General features: G+C 36.6%; 1 protein-coding gene across 4 annotated transcripts; it reads right to left on the bottom strand.

Annotated features, from left to right (window-relative positions):
- Positions 1–426: 426 nt before the first annotated feature.
- On the bottom strand, positions 427–5,634 carry LOC110790861 (peptidyl-prolyl cis-trans isomerase CYP40). Of its 4 annotated transcripts, XR_002533943.2 has the most exons (11): positions 5,172–5,548; positions 4,099–4,599; positions 3,928–4,015; positions 3,778–3,830; positions 2,294–2,398; positions 1,801–1,876; positions 1,613–1,650; positions 1,455–1,525; positions 1,241–1,303; positions 911–952; positions 427–773 (listed from the first exon to the last, which is right to left on the bottom strand). XR_002533943.2 is itself a non-coding variant. In XM_021995623.2 (9 exons), exons 1-8 carry the CDS (start codon positions 5,340–5,342, stop codon positions 1,472–1,474), a joined length of 1,086 nt encoding a protein of 361 aa, XP_021851315.1. In that variant the 5' UTR covers positions 5,343–5,634; the 3' UTR covers positions 427–773; positions 1,455–1,471. The 4 variants fall into 4 exon arrangements, 1 of the variants encoding a protein (XP_021851315.1); XR_002533944.2 differs by lacking the exon at positions 1,241–1,303 and having other exon boundaries at positions 5,172–5,549; XR_002533942.2 differs by lacking the exon at positions 911–952.
- Between the last annotated feature and the right edge of the window lie 16,033 nt (positions 5,635–21,667).

Below are 21,667 nucleotides of genomic sequence, written 5' to 3'. Positions count from 1 at the left end.
CTAGGCACCATCACCAACCTCCAAATTATACAAGCCTATCAATCAAAAAAACTGGCCAATGATTTAAATTTGTTCATGGCTAGTTTTGGCCGTAGTGGGGCTAGATTTGGCCACAGTGGCTCAAGTAGGTCCATCTGTACAGTTGAGTAGGATATATTAACTGATACATCGTCACACAAGTCACTGTTTTTCGAATCATTTTTCATGAAAAGTTGAAAATTATGCCAACCAGAGTACCAGACCACCACTGAAGCTTTGCTGGGGTTTATCTTTTAATATAATGAAGTAGTTTAACCTCCAGTATCTGAGGTAACAAGTGTATAAAAAAACCATTTATGTGCCGGTTTCAGAGAATGTTTCGTTCTGTAAAGTTACATCTTTTACATTTAAGGGTTTTTTTTAAGGGGAGGGTGGATGGAAGGTAACTCATGGAGAGGATGATTCATTGTCAAAACTCAAAAGACACTGTCTGGGTTCAACTGGGGGGTGTTAAAGGATATCCTTGAGCAAGGAGAAAGATTAGTTTTCATGGCTTAAGACCAAAAGTAATACAATCTGAAAAGGTACAAAATAGGGAAAAAATAAAAATTTAGGTCCAATTTCCCACCAGCTTCCCATTTTCAATGGAACTGTTATCTGTATAAGAACTTTGCTCTCTTCAGCAAAATCTTAAAAGTATTTTTGAACTTCCTCAGCAAACCTGGCTCAGGCATCGTACTTTGCAGGCAGCACCCTGATGTTTCTATCATCCTTTCACCACAAACCAAAGGTCACTGAGACACAAGGAGAAAAGATTTGCTTCAAGATAATGATAAATCAAATTACAGAGTATAAAGCTTCAATCACAAGCCAAGCAGAAAAATGACACAAAGCCGACATGACTTTTGGGGCACTGCACGATGTCAATTACCTTTTTTCATGTACCTCTGTTTCATAAAGTTCTTTACGGTTACTATTTGCACAAATATTAAGACAAAAGTAAAAAGTTAGAGAAAAAAATGAATAAAGTTAGAGAAAGTGAATGAAAAATTGTAAATATTGTGGGGTAAGAAAGATAAGTTAGTAAATTTTCATGTTTAAAAATAGAATAAAGCAAAGTGTAAAGAACAATATGAAACAGACTAAAATAAAAAGTGTAAAGATCACTTTGAAACGGAGGTAGTAGGACAGTAGGAGGCTCTAAGTGAAGTTCAATGAGAACATATTAGAAGAAGCTACAAGTGTATTAACGTGCTCGTACCTAGTATAAAGCTAGAGCGAAGCCTGTAAAGCATAATGCCTAAACCCACTAACAACACCAACTCTGAAATATGATCCGAAACAAAACTTTTATCAGAACATCACTCTGAGAAAAACACACCAGAATTATTTGAGAATCAATCACTAATTCACTACCATCAGTCCATCATGCAAATTGTACGGAGTACTACGTGGAAAGAGCTATTGGAACATACCAAATGGTGCAGGAGAGCTATTGGAACATCTTAGAGTAGGCTTTTCTCTCCTGGTCACGTCTATCAGCAATCTGCATAAAAAACATTGCCTTTTAAGCTTCTTCTCAGATCACTAGTGCAGAATCTTAGTACGTTTAGTAACTATACATAAACTCTACCTTCTTCTTTGCAGCTGCTAATTCTCTCTTTATTCCAGCTGAAAAAACATAGATGTATTTATCAATTATCCTTAGTTCCTTACACATAAGGAAGTCCAACAATATATCTCTTCAGCAGTGAACACAAAATAGCATCGCAAGTTTATTCAATAAGCCTTCTAGTCTTATCAGAAATAGATTGTTCTTACCATCATTAGGCTCCAGGTCTGATGCCTTTTTGAAACTTACAACTGCAGCATCTATGTCATTAAGCGCCATATGAGCCTGAGGAACAGACAAATTACAGCGGGTTAAACATTTATGCAGAAAACTTGCAGTTTGTACGATTTCTCTAAGCCGAAACACATTCTTCTTAAGAAAACAAATATCTAGATTCTGGAGCTGTGCATGTTGCGGTTGCCTCCACACATTCAAGTAAGGCAATCATATATGACAAGAAGACCACTAGACAACCCTTGGAAGTCACTTATCAATCATGAAAATATAAAAAGCCTCTTTTGGAAGGCAGTGAATACTGGAGTATTGAAATAGGGAAGGGGGGGTAATACTTTTTGGGGTATCTGAAAAACAAAAATCAGACAACTATTTTCAGAAAGAAATACTGAAATAGTAAAGCGGCAAACCACAGGCCACATCCCTTTACTATCCCAGAAAGGACATTCTTCAGAGAAACATACAAACCTGGCCTTGGCGAAACAAAGCCTTCACATTATCCTCCCCATCGCGCATTGCGAATTCAGTATCTACCAAAGCGCCTTTCAAATCGCCCAGCTTCAATTTACAAGCCTAAGAAATAACATATGCAAACAAACACGTTCAAACAGTGTAGCACTATTGCTTCAACATGAGGATAATCAATCTTGCAAAGACATCAAATCAGTCCATTTGGGAAAAAGAAATAAAAAAATCCTGATGAATTTTGAAAAGGAGGTTTCTGGGAGAGAGTACAATATGAGCACATGGATACATCACTGAGACTTTTCTTCCTTCCTCAGGTACCTTGAGTTACCATTATGATTCATATATTCATAAAGATCCACTTGTAACCATTTCACAAATTTTCGGCAGGGCTATCAAGCAAACTGGTTTTCCTATATCCAAGTGAGTTTAAAGAACAGTCAAAGGAACTGGATTTGACAAAATGAAGATTTTATTTCCATGCTTCTAGCCAAGGAATTGAAAACAAAACCTTCAACTCCCTTCAGAGCTAATACAGTCCATAAATAAATTGCTGAAATTTTCATAGATACTAGAATATAAGACCATGAGAGCCGAACCATTTTTTGGGAATAATGAATTAATGACATAACAATAGACAATACATCTCCAAAAGACCAGAAGAGTTTCTCCATAACGGAAACGGGTTCTCCACGTGAGATTACAAAGGCAACTACATCGCCTATCTCAACCATTTATCCATCACTTGATTTCTACGACAGGAAGTATGCCCTTTACTCCTAATGGACTCCTTTTATCAATTCCTTCCAGGAATCATGTATAGCGCGAATGACTGGAAATTCTAGTTGATCATATTCACTGTTCTTAAAAGTGAGTGAATTCAGAACCAACTATTAGAGGATATGAAATTGGAGATTGCAATTGAAGAAAGGGGATGGGAAAAGGCTGCCTTCAAAAATTTGAGTCAGAGTTAGCATAATGAATCTCATAAAAAGCTCGGGCAAGCAACTATCAGGAAACCTGAGCCCCCATACGAGACTTCCCCTTGACTTACTAACCTAAACAAACCATGCAGCATACTGATTACTGATTGATTTTCATCAGCTGGGTGGTGGAAGCGAGAACTAGTTATATGTTTGATTTTACCTCCATGAATATCTAGACCTATACTAGTATCAGTATGTTAACAGATTATGGTTTTGACTCTTTCGTGGGTCACCGGTAAGTGGCTGCTGGGTGTATGTTTTCCTCTTCAATCCCATTAAAGCAAACAAACTTAGCTCAATCACTCATAGTTGAGGTGATATTATTTAGTTTAGAGAACATTTCATATCTCTCTATATCGACTATATGCTCACATCTACGCAACCACACACCTATCATCTGCAATTATTTTTTCTTACATTCTATGCCCAGAGTGAAGGCAAGTCCAAGATATCTTTAAAAATCTAAAAATTACATAGGAGAAAATGAGATTGGTAGCTTACAGAACTGTTTGTGAAGATCTGTGACTTGATCTTTCGCATAGTTGCACTTTTATCTGAAGGGAATGTAAGAGAAGCATGTCAGATTCTAGAACGGTTGTTGGAGCATCATACATACAAACTAATCAAAATTAACAGCAACAAATGATCCACCTTCATCCAACCCATCTTTCTCCCAGCAAGTATCTACGTAGCGTAGTGCTTTTCTATACTTCCTTAGAGCCATCTTATAGTCTTGTTTCTGTTTCAAAGATTAAAATATTACTCTTTAGAATCTTAAAACAATTTGGTATCTAATAAAAGACAGTCATAAGACCTGCATACCTTGAAATGTTCATTACCAAGTGCCTTAATAGAATCAACAGCATCAGTCCACCAAGAGAGTTCATCAGGACAATGGTCGAGATCAGCAGGCCAATCCGGATAATTATCACCATCCTTGAAGAAATTCGAGGTTCCATCATCATCCCCCTCATGAATTTCTCCACAATCAGAAATAACAACATCCTGTGTAGGGCGTTCATCAGTATCTGTATTGACATGCTCGATGGATCGAACAATGCTCATACCCTTGATCACTTTACCAAACACAACATGTTTCCCATCTAGATGAGAAGTCTTAGTAGTAGTAATGAAAAACTGAGATCCATTAGTGTTAGGCCCGCTATTAGCCATTGATAACATTCCTTTCCGTTCATGTTTCAACTCAAAGTTCTCGTCCTCGAATTTCAACCCATATATTGACTCCCCTCCAGTACCATCTCCAGCTGAAATATCTCCTCCTTGGATCATAAAACTCTTGATAACACGGTGAAACGGACATCCCTGAAATATAAATTTGATGATTGATTTCCCTTGCTTTTATTAGTGAAAGAGTTTAACCCTACTTTATTTAATTTTATTTCCATTTGAAGTTAACCAAATTAGTAAGAAATGAAAGTACAAAAACAAGTACTTACCCTACATAAAGTTGCTGGTTTTAATTCTCAAATTTGTACCCAAAATTTCGAAAAAATTGACCATTACAGCAATTAAAGCATGTTCTATAAATGACTATCCAAAAAATCCAAAAAATCATTACTCCAGTTTATGGAAAACTCAATTTACGGCTTGAAATGAAGCTAGTCAATCTTATAAAAGTGACTACTTATTTATCATCCAAATCAGTAATAAAATAGCCTTCGGTACACCTGGCTATAGCACTACCGGATGGTCCGGATCACAACTAAGAAATCAGAACCCGATAAAATTGAATGACGATGATGATTATGATAAGAGTGAATCACTAAATTAGCAACTCAAAAAACCACCAGAAATGTCGGACTAATTACTATTGTAAAATTGAATTTTCGGATGATTTTATTCAAATTAACAGAATTAAAATGAGAATCGGAGACCTTGTAATGAAGCGGAACGCCGGAATGAGGTCCGATGCCTTTCTCGCCGGTGCAAAGAGCTCGGAAATTCTCGGCGGTTTTGGGAACGACGTCGTTGAAAAGCTCGATGACAATCCTGCCTTCGAGCTCATCGGCAATGGTAACATCAAGGTAGCATCTCTGTCTCGACATTTTTCTCTGGTTAGCTTTAGTTGCAGTTGCAGTTGCAGTTGGAGAGTTACGCTTCCTCCTATTGGAAGCAGTTTTAAACAAAAAGAAGAGGAACCTTGTGAAGTTGTATGGTGTGATTGGTGTCCATTATACTCGTATAATAAGCCATCGGGTTTATCATGCGTTTGGTGGCTTAATGTACCGGGGTCCGGGTATGCTCGGGTGTATAATGAAAATTACGGGGAAATATTTTCTTTTAGGCAATGTTGCACTAGTGAGTTGCAAGACTTGTAAGTAGTGACATGTACTCGAGCATACAATTGGTGTCTAACATATAACCGGGTATATCATGTGTTTGGTGCGCTTGACGGGAGCGAGGAAACTTGAACTTGAGAATATAAATTACAAATGGGAGCGAGGAAATTTGAACTTGAGACCTATTATAGAAAAGATGTCATTCGAATTAACATTGTTGGGGGTCTTCAGGAAAGGGAAAGGGAATGATGGGGGTTTCATTCCATTTGTTGTTGTTTGTTTGGTGGTTTTTGGCATTCCCTTTACCCTATTTTCTTTTTCATTTACCCCCAAATCCCTCTACATTGATACCCTACCACCCCCCAGGTTTGCCATTCCCTTTCCCTTGACCACTCTCTATAAATAATAATTAATAAATAATAATTAATAACTAATAATTAATAACTAATAGTTAATAGTTAATAGTTAATAGTTAATAGTTAATAGTTAATAGTTAATAGTTAATAGTTAATAGTTAATAGTTAATAGTTAATAGTTAATAATTAATAATTAATAATTAATACTTAATACTTAATACTTAATAGTTAATAGTTAATAGTTAATAGTTAGTAATTAGTAATTAGTAATTATTAATTAGTAATTAGTAATTATTAATTACTAATTATTAATTAATAATAAATATAAACAATGAATAATAAATAATAAATAATTAGTAATTAATAATAAATAATAAATAATGAATATTAAATAATAAATAAATAATAATTAATAATTAATAATCAATAATGAAGAATAAATAATTAATAATAAATAAAAAATAATAAAAAATAATTATTATTTATTATTTATTTATTTATTTATTATTTATTATCTTACTTAGGAGAGAGAGAGAGAGGGGAGAAGAATGGACAAACCAAACAACATTCTTAAACAAAGGGTTTTCATTCCATTCTCTTTGATTCCCATTCTCATTCTCATTCCGTTTCCCCTTCTCCAACCAAACGGCCCCTTAAAGTATATAGTACGGACTAAACTTTGGGGTGAATTTTTTGTGAGGGTGTTTTTTTTTTTTTCAGTGTTACCGTTCGATTCACCCTTAAGACTTATCTGAATTTGGAGCGAATTTTTGGTGGATAGATTTCATTCCCCTCCCAATTTTTATTTCGGGGATCGAACATGTGATTCTCGCTATCAAATTCAGTTTCAACCACCATTAAACCAACCGTCAATCGGTTGCAAGGGGTTCCTAGTAATTTGTCGGATATTGACTTTTGCGTTTTGCCCGTAGGTTTCATTCAAGATGTTTTTTCAGTAGTCATTTCATATCAATCTTGACAAATTATGTGGGGGTAGAATTTTGTTCATTTGTCAAATCACGGAAATAAAAGATACTCCGTATTTCCTTTGTTCTTAAATGTTGTTTCCGTTTTTATTTTTGACGTTCCTAAATTTTGTTCCTATATTGTGAATTTTTACTATATTTAATCATGTTTTTTTACCAAAATACCCTAATATCCTTTTCTAATTACCAAAAAAACATTAAGATTCTATCCATATTCTATCCTAAATTTCACCACCTTTTTTATTTTATTCATTTAGCCTTCTCCATACACCCACCCTCCCTTATTTAATTCATTTACCATTCCCCCCATACACCACTTTAATAAAATATCTACATTTTCCCTTATTTCTTTAATATTTTCTCTCTCCTTACTCTATTCTTTAAATATAAAATCACTTACATCCAATCATTACTCATATCCCCATACAAACCAATATTCTATTTTTCTTAATTCCCACCCAACATGCCCTAGGGAACAAAATTTAGGAATGGATGGAGTACTCCGTAATTTTAAAGGAAATCATCAATTTTTATCATACACGTGTTGTTATTGTAGCGGCGGTCGCAACCGATGTTGGTGGTTTTTCTTCCATTGTCCCGCCCCGTTCTTTTATCGGTTATTCCGCTTTCAATCCCCTCCGTGCCTTTGGTGGTTTCCTCCACCGTCTCACCGCCTATTTTGTTTGACGATCTCTCTTCATCAGTGGTCTGCCGTGAAGACTAGATCTTTGACCTAGTCGGTGGTTCGTCGTCGTTGTTGTCCCGTCTCCGACTGGTTGTTCCGTTGGATTGATGATGTTGTGTTTTGTTGGTCTTGCTCGACGAAGGGTTGTCGGTGAGTCAGTGTCGTTCTGCCGACACCACCGCAGTAGTAGCTTCTTCGAAAAGCGTGGTTTCTTTAGTTTGTTTTTCTTTTTTAGTTTTTTTTGGTACTTTATTTTCTTTTTAGTTTATTTTCTTTTGTATTTATCTTTATCTATTGGTGCTTCCCTGAGATACGGAAACGGCTATATTTATGTGTACTTTTCCTTTATAAAAAAATTAAAATAAAAAGTGTTATTTTTTTCTTCAAAGATAGAAGTAAAAGGGGAAGTAGTAGGAAACTCTTCTCACGAAAGAAACTCCTAATGTATAGTCGTATTATATACGGAGTAAAAGATTGTACGGAGTATTACGTACCTTGTAAAATACAATCAATACTACTCCGTAGTATACTATACGGAGTAGTACGATTGTACTCATTTGCAGGTAGCATGCATGAGCTGAGAGCATCAATACTAAGCTTACTCTTATTTGCCCCCTCTTAATCTCTCTCCTTATCCAACTCATCACCATCTCTTAATAAGAGTTGCCCATGAAAAATTCCAAGAAATAGACTAACTCTTATTTGTTACCTCTTAAATACCTTTTTACATATTTTTTCTTTTTTAAAAAAATAAAAAAACAAAAAAACAAACACAAACCTCCACCTCAACCCCCTCTTATTTTCTAAGAGCTACCTTTTATTTAGAGGAAGTCACAATCAACCTCTAAATAAGAGGGGGCTAAGAGTTACTACATTTTAGTTAAGAATTAGCTCTTAAAGAGAGAGAAAATTTAAGAGGGGGCTAAGAGTTGTCTATTATTAATGCTCTGAGGTGATCGAGTACTCGACATACTTCAAATATGTTGTAATGCAAACCCTAATAACAACGCAATCCTTGTCAAAAAAAAATAAAAAAATAATAATAATAAGTTAATAACAACGCAATACAAATTACTATTTAATGGCAAAGAGTAAATGTTAAGCTAACTAGCCATATTATTTATTGCTTCATCTTTTTCCTATAGCTTCTAATTAAAGCTAACTTATAATTGGTCTTTTCATGAATAACTCATTGACTCGTTGACCTCTCAGCTGACCCAACCACAAATTCAATTATCATGGTCTTCTTTTTAATCTCACTAGTAGCTGGTTGCACGCGTTGCGCGCAGTGTGGCTAGAAATTTGAAATTTAGTACCGATGGTGTTCTGGTATTATACGAGTATATAAAATAGTCGTGTACCATAAAAGTGAACTTATTAATCAACATACAATTTCGGATATTACGGATTTGATATCACAACTTGGCTAAAATACAACATAACTCAGCCCTCTCTCAAGGTTTTAGACCTCTTAAAGTGTGGCAATGAATGACATCTCGCCACATGTCGCTTCCTATATAACGATGACATGATGCATTGTCATCTCGTATATAAGTTTTTTTTATCATGAAAAAATGTTACTTATACGTTTCGAACATGTGACCTCTCATTTTAGTCACACATGTTAACCACTATGACACAACTCATTTTCTTGATTCTTATACATTCAAAATGATATTAAGTCAATATAATTAAAAAAAAAATGAGCTGAATTATTTCTTAATAGCCTTACATCACTAATTAGTCATTACTTTTACGAGTTACTAATCTTTACATGATAAAATTTATTAAAGCATACTTAAAGCAAGATATACTGTAATGTAATAAATTAAATTAGACTCAACACGAGTTATATAATAATCTAATTGATCAATTAATTTACTATTCGGGGCATCGCCCGGGGCACTAACTATTTGTAATAAAATCCAGTTGCATTTATTACACAAACACTATAAATATGTCGTCCTAGTGCATATACCAAGGTACACTCATTTATTGTCTTCACAAACACGTTAACTTAGAGAACTCTCTCTACTCTCAAACCTAGTACTTACTTAGGCATCAAAAAGGCTTTCCTCGAAACACCCCCGAGGCCAGTTAACTTCCTTGTGTGCAGGTACTTTGAGCCAAAATACTCTCAAGAACAAGCTAGATCTTCCTCTATTACAAAAGAGCCTTCAATCCGAAACCCATTATTTCATATCATGACCAATTAATATGATTTTGTATTTTAATTGGACGTTAGCATTTGTTCATTATATTCTCTAATCACTACAATTATATATATAGCAATCCGTGACATGTAGCTAGCCACTTTACTCAACATGTTAAAAAAAAAAATTAAAGAAAAATAAAAAAAATAAGTGTTACTGTTCATAAGGGATTTCTCCCACTTTTTAAGGGTTATAGATTAGCAGGTGGTGCATAAAAACATCTTAGAAAGCGGCACTTTCTATGGTACATATTTCTTTTATGGTGTTTCACAATGTTTGTTACGTGGGAAAATCTTTCCTTTTATAACTTATTATATTACGGAGTATTATTTTTTTCTTTACAATTTCCCAAGTATGTTAACTTAGCAATGTTTGTGTTTTTTCATTATTGGTTCATTTTGATAAATAAAACAATCTTATTGGTTGTTGTAATGATTAGTGGATTGAAGTTTTACTCGGGTTTATTTTTTTAATAAAAAATTAAAAAAATCTTTATTATACGTTAATAAACGTGCAAAAGTCCAAACGTAACAAACAAAATGAAACGAAGGTACTCCCTCTGTCTCTTTTTGTTTTTTACGTTTTCATTTTTGAGGATTTCAAAATGTTCTTTACATTTCCTTTTATATTATCACATAAATGACTTATTATTTTATCAAAATTTGTGTCCAATTATTATTTTAACCAATTAAATTCATTGGGTCATTTAATCTCTCGCACTTTTCCATTGGGACATTAAAATTTTCTCATTTCTCAATATCAGAATTTTGATAAAAGTTAAAACTTTATAAATAAATGTAATTTATCTTGTTTAAATAAAAAAATGAGGTATCTCGATACAAATTAATTAATCGTTAAAACGCGTGAAAAATAACAAACGTAAAAAACAAAAAGAGACGAAGGGAGCAGTAGATAATCTAATCTCTAACCTTTGAAAATCAGAAGTAGGCTTTCAACCTCTTATTCAAACACAACAACGATCAATCATGATGCCACACTATTTAATAAGTTTTTTTTTTTTTTTTTTTGATGTAAAACGACGAATTTATATTATCAAATCAAGGAATTGTTACAAAAGCCACCTCTTGAAGAGGTAAAACATGCGTGAAACACAGAAACAATCCCTCCCCCAAGTAATCAACACTAACATCCAATGCCCTAAAAGAAGCCCAAAACATCATCCATATCTATCCAAAAGATAACCATCCTATACAATACAAACCCAACATCCCAACCCTTAAATTGGCATCCTGATCCTACTACTATATACAACCCAAAATCATAAACCCAGAATCCTAACTGTTGGTAACCTCATCATCCTCAATTTCCACAATTGCAATTGGTGCTGATGATGAACCTCCAACAACAAAGGGCACAAAATCACTGCCCACCTTTTCCTTTCCTTTAGCATTATCTTTGTGATTGTCAGTATCTGAATTATTAGCTTGAATGGCCTCCTTAAGAGTCGAAACAATTGAACCGAACACAATTTGCGCTGCTGATCCCGGAGCTCTAGAATCCGAAGAAACTGCACTGGCCACCTTATTAGCAGTAAAGGTTGTTTCCTTAGCCACAGCAAAACTAGCATTTCCACAATCCTGATGCACATACTGAGGGGTAATCATCGCATAATCTGCTTCATAATCCTCCTTTGCTTGTGAGGGTGGAATAAAATGCACCTTGTACCCAACTGCCATGTCAATAGCTAAAGAAGCTAAAGAGTGTGCTACCTTTTTGCACTGTCTTGGAATATAGTTGAAGACCAAGGTCCGATTTTGTTGTAACAACTTCCCCACCTCCCTTAAAACTGGTGCTAGCTCATGATGAGAATAATCATCAATCTTATTAAGCATATTCCTCAAGGCTAGAGCATCTGTCTCCACTTCCACCTTATCAAAATGGTAATCTTTGGCCATAATCAGCCCATCCCTGATTGCATAAAGTTCCGCAGCAAGGGGAGAATTAACAGTGTACTTGCTGGAAAACTCCACGAACCAAGAACCAGAGGGTCTTCTAAACACACCCCCACCACCAGCATAATTCCCTGGTTTCCAAGCGCCATCTGTATTTAACTTGACATAACCCTCATTAGGCGGCTTCCAGGTAGAAAGAGAAATGGGCTCAACAACAATTTCCTTTCCCTTCTCCTTATCATGCAAAACATGATTAGTGATAGACCAATACAAAAACAAAGAGTTATACAGAGAAAAGGGATGTCGCATTTGAAAATTAAACACTGCATTGTTTCTAGATTTTCAAATATGCCAAATCGCAACAGAAAAATAACTTTCCAATCCATAGATTTTGACATATTAAATTGAATCCAATCCTTCCAATCATTAGCATAAAACAGAATTAAGTTAAAACCAGTTCCTGACCATAGTCTCTGGAAAATATAATTCCAAAGAATGCTTGATTCAAAGCAATCCCTAAAAAGATGAAGATGAGTTTCTTGCATTAAACCACATCGGGAGCAGTTGGGAGAGATAGTTGGAGCAAAGGTATGTAATTTACTTGCAACTGGAAGTATTTGATGAACACAGTTCCAAATTAGCATTTTATATTTAAAAGGCACCCGTATCTTCCAGATTTTTTTCCAATTAAGTAACCCAGAATTTGGAGTATTGGTAATGGAATGAAGAGAATGATATGCTGACTTAATAGAAAAGGAACCAGTCTTAGTCAAATTCCATCTAATGTAATCCTCATTATCAGCAGACTTAGCTAAGGGATATGACAAAATAAGAGGAATAAATTCTTTGGGAATTAAATGAACAATATCATCCAAACACCACTTCCCCTCTTTGATAATATGGGAAACTAGCCAATGAGCTTTGGCTTGAGGAACATTCCTAGTCATGAATTTATAAATAGGCCCTTCCCCCACCCAATGATGATACTATTTAATAAGTTTAACAAGGGAAATTAAGAGGTCATATGACTCATATTTAATAAGTGTAACAAGGGAAATTAAGACTCTTGGCCTCTGGTAGGGTGCTTACGGTCAAAACCCGAACTAGATCGGTTATATTTTTTTTTACAAAATACCGTAAAAAAGAAAATATATATGTATGAAACTAATTGTTTAATGCTTTTTTAAAAGGGTAATATAAAATATCTCATAATATATAGTAATATTTTCAACATATAAAAGTAGGAAAATAACTTCATACATAGTTTATATTATACTTCGATATTTTTAAGAAAAAATCGTTCGGGTCTAAAACTTGGTTTTAAAGGAATTTGGACCGGACCGGACCAGACCGGAATATAATGTTTCTTAACCCAAAGATCGGACCGACTGTCTCCGGTCTGGTTAGGTCCATCTGAAGGAAATAATGCCCTTGGTCCAAGTATGCATTCTATGTTAAGTCTAATAAATGCGGTTCAGTATTAATTAACAAGTTAATAATTCAGTGAGATCAAGTGAGCTGAATGCCTAGCTAGAGGCCGCTTCAGTTCAAGTGGAATTAATGATATTAATCCACAGCTTACTCTTGACTGAACCCGTAGGGTCACACAAATAGTACGTAAACGGATCAAGTATTTAATGGCATTAAATACTCCATCTATGAATATTCGGAACCGACGGATCTTGGTTTCAGTGGGAGCTAAGATCGTCACAGGCAAGAAATGAATACTCCGGAAACGATGATATTGCCGGAAACGGAAATATGGATCGTATCGGAAATATAAATATTATCCAAGTCGTAGATGTTGCCGGAAACGGAAACATGGTACGTATCGGAAAATATTATCGGAAATGGAAATATTGCCAGAATCGGAAATATTGCCGGAAACGGAAATATTGTCAGAATCGGAAATATTACCGGAATCGGAAAATAATTCCGGAAACGGAAATATTAAATATTTGTTCGAAACGGAAATTAATTCCGGAATCGTAAATATTAAATATTGTTCGTATCGGAAATGAATTCCGGAATCGGAAAATTTAATCGGAAGCGCATCGTACGAATAAGCATCGGACGAGGCCTGCCGGACGAGGCCCAGCACGAAGCCAGGCCATCGCCCAGCAAGCCAAGCGCGCCGCACAAACAGCCACGCCAGGCCCAGCGCAAGGCCAGGCCCAGCAGGCTGCGCAGCGCGCACAGCGCGCACAGCACGCGCAGCGCGCAGCGCGCGCGGGTGCTGCGTGGGCTGCTGCTCGCGCGCACGCATGGGGCCCATCGTGGCTGCCGTGCGTGTGTGTGCAAGTGTTTGTGTTCGTGCACGTTTCCTAAAACATGCAGAGTTCGGTTAATGATTAAATTCCTAATTCTATTTGATAAATTAATTAAATTAGAGTTCTTGTAGGATTCTAGGTTTAATTAATTTGTATCTGAATAGGATTTCGATTCCCTTTCCATACCCCTATAAATATGAGGCTAGGGCTCACAATTTATAACGAGTTTAAAAGTATTCAAAAAGTGAGTTTTTGAGAGAAAATTAAAACACACATCTTGCTCATAAAAGTGCCGAAATTTTCTAGTACCTTAAGGGCGATTCTAGTTGGTCAATCTTAAGGCGGATCCGGACGTACTGTGGACTATCTACGGAGGGACGACACTTGGAGTCCTAAAGACTTGTTCTTGTTCGGTTCGGGCGCAGCTAGGGAGGGCACGCAACAAAGAGTATGCATCTAAATTATGCTATATGATTATGTGTAAATAATATGTTGTCCTGGGTTAATGGTTGTTTCCGCATGATCTATGTAATGTCATATGTATCATAACCTAACAGTGGTATCACGAGCCCCTTATTATTTTCATAATCTAAAATTGCATGAACATGGTTAAATGTTACAAATTTGCAAGAATTAAAAGGGGTGATTAATTTTCGTAATTGTTAATTAATTGCAAATTGCGTTTATTTAATTATACGTACGCAGTTTTTCGGCAGTTTCTTCGTTACTCATCCGAATTGAGTGATTTTTGTGTCAATTCCGCATGTAAAAGGCATTCTAAAATTTTGACAAAAATTAGTATTTTTCTGCCGAACCCAGAATTCTCAAATTCGAAGCCTAACTATGACTTTTCGAAGGTTTTAGTTTTTCGAATGCAAAATTTCGTAAATTTAAGATGTTAAATTAAATATTTGCGATTCTTGTTGATAAATCTTGAATTTTTGATTGACATACTGCATATGTTTAACAAGTTTGAATGCCTAGTCTTGTTAATTATGCAATCTAATTTGTAATTATGATTAATTTGTTGAAAATTAGAATAATTTAGAATTAATTTGATTTTCATAATTAATTGTAATTTAATTAGAAACCTATGATTAAAAACCACCATAAAAATTGTAAATTTATGATAAATTTTAAATTTTTATGACCTAGACTTGAATCCATAACAATCGGAAATCAATTGGATAATAAATTTTCGATTTTTCGCCCTAAAATTATGAAATTAATATTATTTATTAATTTGTCATTAATTTTAAATATAAATTTTAAATTTTTATGCGATTCGTTCATAAAACTTGCACGCACGAAGCAATGGACGCTTCGTGTTACCCTTAAGGGGTGTTGTATAATGCGGGCATGCGACGACGAGCAAGGGAGCTCGTCGCCCGTGCGGCACGAATGCAATGAGCAAGGGCGTAGTGCACGAGCACAAGGCAGCAGCCCTGCCTTGTGTCGTGTGCCACGAGCAATGGACGAATGGGCATGGGCGAAGGGCGAGCCAAGGCAGTCGCGTGTGGGCAGCAAGCGAGCTGCGCCACAACGCGCGCTGCCTCGCACAAGAGCGCGCAGCCTCGCGCGCAGCGAGCGCAAGCTCGCGTGCCACGAGCGCTGCGCCCAGCATTGCTCGCGCGCACAGCCAGCATTGCTCGCGCGCACAGTGAGCGATGTCGCCCGCCCAGCGAGCGATGTCGCGCGCCCAGCGAGCGATGGCTCGCGCGCCCAGCGAGCGATGTCGCGCGCCCAGCGAGCGATGTCGCGCGCGCAGCGAGCACCAATGCGTGCGGAGGCTTGCGATAGGGATGCAGCAGCTATGCGACGAGCGCATGGGCTGCGCGCACATGGCCAGCAATGGCTGTGTGCGTGCGGCCCATGGGCGTGCAACGCGTAGGGTGTTTGCGTTACGATTAAAGATCGTTTTGAATGTTTAATTTGAAAATTTCAGTTCACGTAATTTTAATTAATTTTAAAATTAATAATTTAAATTATTTTCTTGGATTTTAATTTTGAATATTGTAATTATAATAAATGTTATTTATTCTAATTATTTTACTAAAATTAAAATCATGAATTAATTTAAATACGACTGAAATTAAATTAAACTTTTTGGATTCAATTATAAATTGATATGAGCTTTAAATTTTAATTAAATTTGTATGTTTCCGGTTGGACTAGAAATACATTTTTATGTTTAAAATTAGTAAAGCATATAAATTTATTGGTTTAAGTGGGAGCGCTTTTAGTCATAAACTCTTGATTAGGTCTACAAATCCTTAAGGTTAAAACAACTTGATTAGAATTAATAAGGACTGAATAATTGGTAGATTATTGGTGCCCTTGATTAATTGCTGCAAATGTTTACGTGATGCATAATGTGTTTTACTAACCAGCTATGTGGGCCATTCATGATAATGAATGGGTGAATGGTATATATTGTATATGTACTGTTTTGCAGGTTATGAAGTGACTAGTATGGCCCAAATAGGATAGAAAATATGGTCTGCGTACCATTAATTTGAATGTAATTGGTCTAAAGTACCAAAGTTATTTTTCAATTCAAATATGGTCTGCGTACCATCAAATAGTTGTAATTAGTTATAACTTGTCCTATTTGAAGAAAATGGTGCCTCCCACGGAGATTTTCAAGACGGACTTTGAAGTCAAAGCTTCAAGATGAAGTCGGGCCATACTAGATCACATTTATCTTATGCATGTTTTAAGTTATTTATTGTTTTAAATATGTCTTAAAATGCATGAGATCAAAAGCTTGATTATGTTGCATGATTAAGGATTTTAGTTCACTTAAAATCTAACCAACATAGTAAGAGCCTTAAGTTCCAAACTTAAAAATTGAGTTAAAAGGTGCCATGCCAAAATATACACTTGCTTGGATATCCTTTACATCAATCTAGTAATAGTTTTCGCTCAGCGAGGTGTTACTTATTGGTCCTAAAGGGGCAAGGTACACAAATAATTGTGAGTACATGTTAGTTTGGTGAAACTCAACGATATAAGTAAGGAGTCCTTTTATGTCGTGGCAAATTCGATAGGTTTACCTAATAAGTTCTTAGACGTACCTATCAACCAAGAATAGTTTCTAGACTATTAGCAAAAGGCTTTTGCTTACCTAAGATGTTCTAGGATTAAGTCGACAAACTGTGCTTAGTTCTTCAATGATTTTAGGATCTTGGAATCATTTTATTCACACCTGCCGGAACACATAATTTGAATAAAATGCTTAATAAACATTGAATTATGCATGTATGCTAGAATTTAAGTTTATTAAGAGAAACTGTGAATGGTTATTTATTTGTTTATTCTTTTCAATTGTAGTTTTAATATGGCAAACAACAATCAAAACATCATCATGGGTTCTGAGCTTATGGTCGAGCTGAACCTGACAAATTTTCTTGAATGGGAAGCTAAGCTAGTTGAAATAGTCAAACTCAATGGACTTGAGTATGTACTGTCACATCCCATGCCAAGCTACTATGCCAGAGACATGACCCCTGAGAGATTTTACGCCTGGGATGCGGATCTCAAAAAGGTTATGAGTCTCATGCTGAACAATATCCCTGATGATTGGGCTAAAAGGTTTGTAGCCTATGAACCTTTTACGCTCATCAAGAATCTGAGGGATATCTGTCGTGGAAGTACGAAGGACAGGGACCTGAACGTCCATGAGTTGATTAAATCAATGTCTGGTCTAAAGGTTAGTTCTCCCAACAGGTGTTATAGGATGGAGGTCCAAGAAACACATGTTCAGCTCCTTCGCACTAAACAGAGGGTAGGCGTCCCACTGAGGTTCCATGTGGATCTTATGTGTTCATATTTTGATCGCCTAAGTCTACTAGGAACACCAATAAGCGAAAGGATGGCAGTCTCTGTCTTGCTCAATTCACTACACAGTGGGTTTGGTCGCTTCAAGCAACTATACCTAAGTGAACCAAGAGAAGAAACAGTTGCAGAATTTATTCACCTTGTCAGAAAGGCTGAAATAGTACTGGACTGTGAAGCCAAAGATTTACTCAAGGCTAGAAAGAGACCATTCAAGAAAGGTGGAAAGTCCAAGGGCAATGCTAAATCAAAGCAGGACAAGTCCACATCAAGCTGTCTTTATTGTGATGGAATAGGCCATTACAAAAGAGAATGTCCAAAGCTAAAGGAAGATCAGAAGAACAGAACAGTCGTTCCATCTTCAGGTATTTTCGTTATAGACTGTATACTTGCTAATTCAACTTCTTGGGTATTAGATACAGGTTGTGGCTCACACTTATGTTCCAATCCACAGGGACTAAGAAGAAGTAGAAAGTTAAGCAAGGGTGAAGTCGACCTACGAGTGGGAAATGGAGCACGGATTGCTGCATTAGCTGTAGGAACTTACTATTTGTCGTTGCCCTCCGGGCTAGTTTTGGAACTGGAAGAATGTTTCCATGTTCCAAGTCTTACTAAAAACATCATTTCAGTTTCTTGCTTAGATGCTAAGGGATTTTCCTTTTTAATAAAAGACAATAGTTGTTCGTTTTATTTTAAAGAGATGTTTTATGGATCTGCTAGATTAGTCAATGGACTTTATTTATTAGATCACGACAAACAAGTATATAACATAAATACCAAAAAGGCCAAAAAGGATGATTCAGATCTCACCTATCTGTGGCATTGTCGATTAGGCCATATAAACTTGAAACGCTTAGAAAGACTTCAAAAGGAAGGAATTCTAGAACCATTTGACTTAGAGGATTATGGTAAATGCGAATCATGTTTACTTGGCAAAATGACAAAGCAACCTTTCTCTAAAGTTGGAGAAAGAGCAAATGAACTATTGGGTTTAATCCATACAGATGTATGTGGACCAATAAGTACAAATGCTAGAGGTGGTTTCAGCTACTTTATCACTTTCACTGATGACTTCAGTAGGTATGGTTATGTCTACCTAATGAAGCATAAGTCTGAATCCTTTGACAAATTCAAGGAATTTCAGAGTGAAGTAGAGAATCAATTAGGCAAGAAGATTAAGGCACTGCGGTCTGATAGAGGCGGTGAATATCTGAGCTATGAATTTGATGACCATCTGAAAGAATGTGGAATTCTATCAGAATTGACTCCTCCTGGAACACCACAATGGAATGGTGTGTCGGAACGGAGGAACAGAACCTTGCTAGACATGGTCAGGTCAATGATGGGTCAGGCCGAACTTCCATTAGAATTTTGGGGACATGCACTAAATACAGCTGCACTCACTATAAATAGAGCTCCGTCTAAAGCTGTCGAAAAGACTCCATACGAATTATGGTTTGGAAAGCCTCCAAATGTGTCTTTTCTTAAGATTTGGGGATGTGAAGTATACGTCAAACGATTAATTTCAGACAAACTTCATCCAAAATCTGACAAATGTATCCTTGTGGGCTATCCAAAGGAAACAAAGGGGTATTACTTCTACAATACATCTGAGAACAAAGTGTTTGTTGCTCGAGATGGTGTCTTTTTGGAGAAGGATCACATTTCCAAAATGACAAGTGGGAGAAAAGTAGACCTCGAAGAAATTCGAGTCGAACAACAAACTCTAGAGAATGCTCAAGATGACATTCAGGATGAAACTCAGAGATCTTTAGAAGAATCTGGTGAGAATCATGGTCAATCTAGAAATGTTACCCCGCGTAGATCGCAAAGATATAGATCTCAACCGGAAAGGTACTTAGGTATTTTGACGAACGAGAGCTATGACGTTCTATTACTTGAAAGTGATGAACCTGCGACTTACAAGCAAGCTATGACGAGCCCTAGCTCCAAGCAGTGGCAAGAAGCCATGCAATCTGAATTAGACTCCATGTCTGAAAACCAAGTATGGGATTTGGTCGATTTGCCAGATGGCTACCAAGCCATTGGAAGCAAATGGGTTTTCAAACTGAAAAAGGACAAGGATGGGAAACTTGAAGTTTTCAAAGCTAGATTGGTCGCAAAAGGTTACAGGCAAGTCCACGGTGTGGATTACGATGAAACCTTTTCACCAGTTGCAATGCTAAAGTCTATTCGAATAATGTTAGCAATCGCTGCATATTACGATTACGAAATATGGCAGATGGATGTCAAAACTGCTTTCTTAAACGGCGTTTTAACAGAAACTGTGTTTATGACACAGCCTGAAGGTTTTGAGGATCCAAAGAATGCTAAAAAGGTATGCAAGCTAAAGAAGTCAATCTACGGATTGAAGCAGGCATCCAGGAGCTGGAATATACGTTTTGATGAAGCAGTCAGTGACTTTGGTTTCATCAAGAACGCGGACGAATCTTGTGTATACAAGAAGGTCAGTGGGAGCAAAATTGCTTTCCTAGTATTATATGTCGACGACATATTGCTTATCGGAAATGACATTCCTATGTTGAACTCTGTCAAGATTTGGCTTGGGAAATGTTTTTCGATGAAGGATCTAGGAGAAGCACAGTACATATTGGGCATCAAGATTTACAGAGATAGATCTAAAAAGATGATTGGACTTAGTCAAAGCACTTATATCAATAAGGTGCTTGATAGGTTCAAGATGGCGGACTCCAAGCGAGGCTACCTACCCATGTCTCATGGAATGACTCTAAGCAAGACTCAGTGCCCAAAAACACTTGATGAGCGTAGACGAATGAATGGGATTCCATATGCATCATTGATTGGTTCAATAATGTATGCTATGATATGTACACGCCCGGATGTTGCGTACGCACTCAGTGCTACGAGCAGATACCAGTCAGACCCAGGAGAGGCGCATTGGACTGCTGCCAAGAATATTCTGAAGTACCTGAAAAGGCACAAAGATGACTTCCTGGTCTATGGTGGAGATGATGAATTAATTGTTAAAGGCTATACGGACGCAAGTTTCCAAACCGACAAAGATGATTTTAGATCACAGTCTGGGTTTGTCTTCTGCCTCAACGGAGGAGCAGTAAGCTGGAAAAGTGCTAAGCAAAGCACCATTGCGGATTCTACAACTGAAGCGGAGTACATTGCTGCACATGAAGCAGCAAAGGAAGCTATATGGCTAAGGAAGTTCATAGGTGAACTTGGTGTAGTCCCCTCCATTAAAGGACCAATAGCCCTGTATTGTGACAATAACGGAGCTATTGCACAGGCAAAAGAGCCTAGACACCACCAGAGAGTCAAGCATGTACTTCGTAGATTTCACCTTCTACGAGAGTTCGTTGAAAGAAAAGAAGTCGAGATAAGCAAAATTGGAACTGATGACAACATATCAGATCCATTAACTAAACCTCTGCCGCAGGCGAAGCACAACTCGCACACTGCAGCTATGGGAATCAAGCATATTGGAGAATGGCTTTGATGTCTCTGTTTAATGTTTTAAAGTTTTAGAGTGTAAATCTTTGTAAAACATTATTGGTTAATCATTCACAATAAATGAAATGAATTCATTTTTCCATTTAATTTGTGGTTTATTAAATGATGAGTCCCTTCAATTTGACGATATATTCAAGATAGACTGTCAGGACCAGTCCTGTGACTAAGAAATGTCTATCAAGTGAACTTGAATGTCAAAGGTTGAAAATGGTCCCTAATCGAAGTTTTCTATAAAATTGGACGCATAGAAAACGTTAAACGATTAGAATGCAAGATGACTAGTAGTTCTGTTTCTTGAACTATGTGGACATGGCAATGTCATAATCA

The sequence above is a fragment of the Spinacia oleracea genome, chromosome 4, assembly GCF_020520425.1.
Source record: "Spinacia oleracea cultivar Varoflay chromosome 4, BTI_SOV_V1, whole genome shotgun sequence".
NCBI lineage: Eukaryota > Viridiplantae > Streptophyta > Magnoliopsida > Caryophyllales > Amaranthaceae > Spinacia > Spinacia oleracea.
The sequence above is the reverse complement of the archived record's forward strand: the minus strand, read 5'-3'. Positions and strand labels throughout refer to the sequence as shown.